We start from the raw sequence: 5896 nt of genomic DNA on the forward strand, positions 1-5896 counted from the left end.
GTTTTTACTGATGTTGCATGTTGGTGCCTCAGTGTTTTGCAAATTCAACCGAGTTTCAATGCTGAATGCGCTGTTCGACCACCATCCAAAAGAGTTGCCGCAATTCCAGATGATGTAATGGCCAGTGCAATATTATTTTGTGATCGTATGGCTGCCAAAATGAGTGAAAGAAGAAAAGTCTTGCCTGTACCACCAGGCGCATTTATGAAAAAGAGTCCACCGCTTTGTTCTGTGATTGCACGCATAATTCTGTCATATGCAATGCGTTGTTCTGGAACCAACTGCGGAAGATTTGTCTGAACAAATGTTTCCAGTTCGTCAGAATCAAAGTGTGTTTCTCGTTGCTTTGTTACCGATTGCCAAACATATGTCTTCAATCAAAATCAATGCCTCATTATACACGTTTGGTGTGAATTCAATGTCCAGATTTTGATTCGCAGCGCGCAAACGATGTAGAATATCTTCACTCATGTAGTCCTTGTATTTTTCCCAAAGTTCTTTTGGATTAGATGGGAAGCGCATTTGCTGTGGTCGCGCAGTATTCGATGCATCTGCGAGCGCAGTGTCCCAATGTGCATCATTCTCAAGAAAATTTAGCTCCTGGCAAGCTTGGCGATAAGTGGCGCACAGCTGACCGTTGACTGCTCTTAAATCTTGGAAGGATGTCGGTCCACGTACATTGATTAACAGCAATCGCACATAGAAGCACTCTGTATTGTTCGGGTAAACAGTGTACAGACGACCCAATGTGTCATAGGAATACAAATTGGGATGTCCTTCAACTGCTTTACCTTGTTTGCGACGTTGAAACTTTTTAGCCGATGCATTCCATGTGTAGAATTTCGGTACCTCAGAATAAAGTAGAGCCATTGCAAAAATATCATCCTTGCACAGTGAGTAAAATGCAGTTAAAGTTGTTGCCGGTGGTAAAGTTGTCTGCTGTGAAGTACACGCGCTGTCCATTCTCGAGATGCACCACCAAGTGTACTACTGTTGGATGTCGTTCATGGATTGAAAATGATAAGATGCGCCATACTGCTTCATTGCTGCTAATGTAGCGTCCAAGTTGGTATTGGTTGATTTCATCGAGCTGTGCGGCCATATTCCCTACTCCGAAGACTGCCATGTCGCTTACTTTGATGACATATTTGCAAATGTATTTGATCGACTTCACTGAATTGCAATACTCAAGATTAATGTGTGCTTTGAATGTCTTTGAGAGCAACGGTGAATATGGCACAACCCAACGATTATCGACTTCAACATCAACGTTTCGTACTTTCAGAACGATGGATTTGCCGCCATCCTCAACTGATCGTCGACAATATAGTGGGTATCCGTAATTGCCAGTGATGGTATCAGAAACCAAGTTTCTTGGGTATCGTTTCGTGCATGTCCCATCAGACATGCATGGAGAATTGTTATTGAATGCGCCACATGGACCATGGATCATATTTTTGGTAACGACGTCGAATAAGTCTAGGTCAATGTCCTTATCTGGTATTTCTGCTGAGATGATTTGGTCAATTTGATCTGACGTAATTTTGTTGATTAACCAAACCAAAATATGTGCATGTGGCAATCCTTTTTTCTGCCATTCAATGGAATACATCCAGCATCGTGTCTTTCGAAAAACGTGATGCTTGTTAATAAAATCCATCAAAGCTTTTAATTTTTGTTTAAATACGCGTGCGGTAATATCATGGCGGTCCGGAGATGATTGTCCAGCTAACAGAAGTTCTTTAATTTCATCCCATGTTGGATTGCATGTGAATGTGATGAACAAATCTGGACAGTCATATACGCGAACGTATGTCATCGCATCTTGTGCGTATTCATGCATGTGCCGTGGACTCCCCGTGAATGTACCACCGAAGATCTGTGTGTTTGGTAATATGACTATTCTTCCCAATTCGTTTGGATTCACGTTACCATCATTAACGATTGTGTCTCGCAAATGGATGTACTCTTCAGAACGCAACTCGGTTTGATTCAATCGAATATATAGGGGTCGTTCGGTTTCAATCTTCGCGTACATGTCGACGATGTATTGATGGAATAATTGTCGACATTTCAGAATGTGGTTCTCAACGTCTTGACGAATCATTAATTGATACGAATAATAATTCATGGCACTGACTTTCATATTCGTTTCCTCGTCTGTTTGTGCATTTTTCATTTTAATGTTGAAATGATATCCATCTTCTCCTCGCCAAAACAGAATCGGATACTGCAATCCGTCGTATGAGCGATGAGTTTCGGATACTCGCTGAACGTCACCATTTCTACGATGAAGAATTATGTCGTGCGATTTGAATTCTTCGCCTGTGCATTGAACTGTCTTTCGTGTTGGGCAACGGGTCTTTTGTCTGCTCGAATTACAACTGCGTAGTCATCGGCTGGCATTCGTTGAATGGCGGTTTTAAACAACTGAACTAATTCATTGTGTTGATCAAAAAGGGCTTGTAACGCAGCCACGATTTCTCGTCTAGTGCCCTCATTGTAATGGCATTGTTGTTCAATTTGTTCATCACTGTTGGCCATGAAATAAATTTGAAGAAACTTGTGACCTGCGTCCGGCAATGGTAGAAGCGATCGGACACGAAGCTAAATTTGCCGTTGGCCTCTGAAGGTTGGCATGTAATTTTCGCGCACGATGTTCGTTGCACCGAACGATGTCATTTGAAAACATGAATTGTATTTGCGGATGTTTTCCAAGAAATGCTTTGACTCACGTGTAACACCTGATAGCAACGTTGATAGTGGCTAATAAGTGGTAATTCTGGCAGTTTAACTTTTCCACTGGCGCAGCACATTCCTGGCGTTTCGTTCTTAAATTTGAGGGCGCTACAATACATGCAAATTTTATCCATTTTTCCAATGTTGACACTTGGATGAAGACTGTAATTATNGATTAATGTGTGCTTTGAATGTCTTTGAGAGCAACGGTGAATATGGCACAACCCAACGATTATCGACTTCAACATCAACGTTTCGTACTTTCAGAACGATGGATTTGCCGCCATCCTCAACTGATCGTCGACAATATAGTGGGTATCCGTAATTGCCAGTGATGGTATCAGAAACCAAGTTTCTTGGGTATCGTTTCGTGCATGTCCCATCAGACATGCATGGAGAATTGTTATTGAATGCGCCACATGGACCATGGATCATATTTTTGGTAACGACGTCGAATAAGTCTAGGTCAATGTCCTTATCTGGTATTTCTGCTGAGATGATTTGGTCAATTTGATCTGACGTAATTTTGTTGATTAACCAAACCAAAATATGTGCATGTGGCAATCCTTTTTTCTGCCATTCAATGGAATACATCCAGCATCGTGTCTTTCGAAAAACGTGATGCTTGTTAATAAAATCCATCAAAGCTTTTAATTTTTGTTTAAATACGCGTGCGGTAATATCATGGCGGTCCGGAGATGATTGTCCAGCTAACAGAAGTTCTTTAATTTCATCCCATGTTGGATTGCATGTGAATGTGATGAACAAATCTGGACAGTCATATACGCGAACGTATGTCATCGCATCTTGTGCGTATTCATGCATGTGCCGTGGACTCCCCGTGAATGTACCACCGAAGATCTGTGTGTTTGGTAATATGACTATTCTTCCCAATTCGTTTGGATTCACGTTACCATCATTAACGATTGTGTCTCGCAAATGGATGTACTCTTCAGAACGCAACTCGGTTTGATTCAATCGAATATATAGGGGTCGTTCGGTTTCAATCTTCGCGTACATGTCGACGATGTATTGATGGAATAATTGTCGACATTTCAGAATGTGGTTCTCAACGTCTTGACGAATCATTAATTGATACGAATAATAATTCATGGCACTGACTTTCATATTCGTTTCCTCGTCTGTTTGTGCATTTTTCATTTTAATGTTGAAATGATATCCATCTTCTCCTCGCCAAAACAGAATCGGATACTGCAATCCGTCGTATGAGCGATGAGTTTCGGATACTCGCTGAACGTCACCATTTCTACGATGAAGAATTATGTCGTGCGATTTGAATTCTTCGCCTATGCATTGAACTGTCTTTCGTGTTGGGCAACGGGTCTTTTGTCTGCTCGAATTACAACTGCGTAGTCATCGGCTGGCATTCGTTGAATGGCGGTTTTAAACAACTGAACTAATTCATTGTGTTGATCAAAAAGGGCTTGTAACGCAGCCACGATTTCTCGTCTAGTGCCCTCATTGTAATGGCATTGTTGTTCAATTTGTTCATCACTGTTGGCCATGAAATAAATTTGAAGAAACTTGTGACCTGCGTCCGGCAATGGTAGAAGCGATCGGACACGAAGCTAAATTTGCCGTTGGCCTCTGAAGGTTGGCATGTAATTTTCGCGCACGATGTTCGTTGCACCGAACGATGTCATTTGAAAACATGAATTGTATTTGCGGATGTTTTCCAAGAAATGCTTTGACTCACGTGTAACACCTGATAGCAACGTTGATAGTGGCTAATAAGTGGTAATTCTGGCAGTTTAACTTTTCCACTGGCGCAGCACATTCCTGGCGTTTCGTTCTTAAATTTGAGGGCGCTACAATACATGCAAATTTTATCCATTTTTCCAATGTTGACACTTGGATGAAGACTGTAATTATTATTACTGTCATAATGGAATGCCCCAAGATTTAAATCAGCGTGCAGTGATCGTCTTGATCGAGCGGTGCTTATTCGAACATTTTGCAGCCTTCTTTCCCGTTGTTCAGTTGTGTCAGACGAACGGGCCTGAGTAGTACGTAGTCGATCAGTTTCTAACCTCACTTCTTGTTGTTCAGATGATTCAGCCTTAATGCTCGTTGCTCGTCTGATTCTGAGGCTCGTAATGCTCTTTTCTTCCGTGCTTGATGTGTAGATCGGCCAATTGCTTGTCGCTTTGGTGGCATAATTGTACGGGAACGACGTGAAAAATGCGTTTGAATTTATAAGATGTCAATCAGCAAAACTTTATTGCACAAATAAATTGCCACAATATTGAATATTGAATAGATACGCTCTAACGATCTACTACTTATGTACCTGTGTGTTTAATAAAATGCATTATACTGGAGAACCCTGTTTACCTACTTTCTTACGCAAAAAATTTAAAAGAGCCCAAATACATATGTATGTGTTACAGCTATGTACCTGCGTCCTTAAGAAAATGCATTATGCTGGAAAACAATGTATACTTTCTTGCAAAAGTGATTAGGGCTACAAATTTTTCTGTGGAAAAAATTTAAAAGAGCCCAAATTAAGCAATTAAGGAATATTTCTTGCTTCCGAAATTTGTTTTACATACTAAACATCATTCCAGGAATTATTAACATTTTTTGGAATGTTGAAGTTTCTGGCTCTCTGTGAAAAATGTAGGTCGCTATACACTAGTAGTTGATTTATCTATTTTGAGTTCAGTTTATACAACGTATTTATATACGTGCCCCCAGACAAATGTTTTGAATTTGAATCGAATCGGCCTGGAAATTCGGATTTTAGAAATATCTCGACTCCAGCGCCACCTATCAAGTCTATTTTCACACAATATATTTATGTTTAGGTGGTTAATAAATGTTTCGAATTTTAATCAAATCGGTATGTAAATACGGATTTTAGAAATATCTCGACTGCAGCGCCACCTATCCACATTAGTTTTGTTCTATAACACTCCCAGTGATTATATGCACCTACCGTAAAAATTTCATTAAAATCGGTTTGATACTTTTGACGCCTATAAAGGACATACAGACAAATATTCATTTTTATATATATAGATATCAGTCTTTCTTAGTTTACAAATTCATGTCTTACATAAATGAAAAAAAATAGATCAAATTAAATATTGTGGTGGTTCTACAGAACCGAGTGGATATTTCAAAGGATTAGGTA

General features: G+C 40.0%; 2 protein-coding genes across 2 annotated transcripts; both read right to left on the reverse strand.

The window, feature by feature from the left end:
- Positions 1–353: 353 nt before the first annotated feature.
- Positions 354–870, reverse strand: LOC108382137 (uncharacterized; the record flags this gene model as incomplete). Its single annotated transcript, XM_017638535.1, has 1 exon — positions 354–870. A coding segment is annotated over exon 1 (517 nt), but the record flags the coding sequence as incomplete, so codon positions are not given.
- A 10-nt stretch (positions 871–880) lies between these two features.
- On the reverse strand, positions 881–2179 carry LOC108382138 (uncharacterized). Its single transcript, XM_017638536.1, has one exon. The coding sequence runs from the start codon at positions 2177–2179 to the stop codon at positions 881–883; it is 1299 nt and encodes a 432-aa protein (XP_017494025.1).
- Positions 2180–5896: the final 3717 nt, after the last annotated feature.

This window comes from Rhagoletis zephyria, unplaced genomic scaffold (assembly GCF_001687245.7).
Source record: "Rhagoletis zephyria isolate East Lansing unplaced genomic scaffold, Rhagoletis_zephyria_1.1 Rzeph_scaffold_25399, whole genome shotgun sequence".
In the NCBI taxonomy this organism is placed as follows: domain Eukaryota; kingdom Metazoa; phylum Arthropoda; class Insecta; order Diptera; family Tephritidae; genus Rhagoletis; species Rhagoletis zephyria.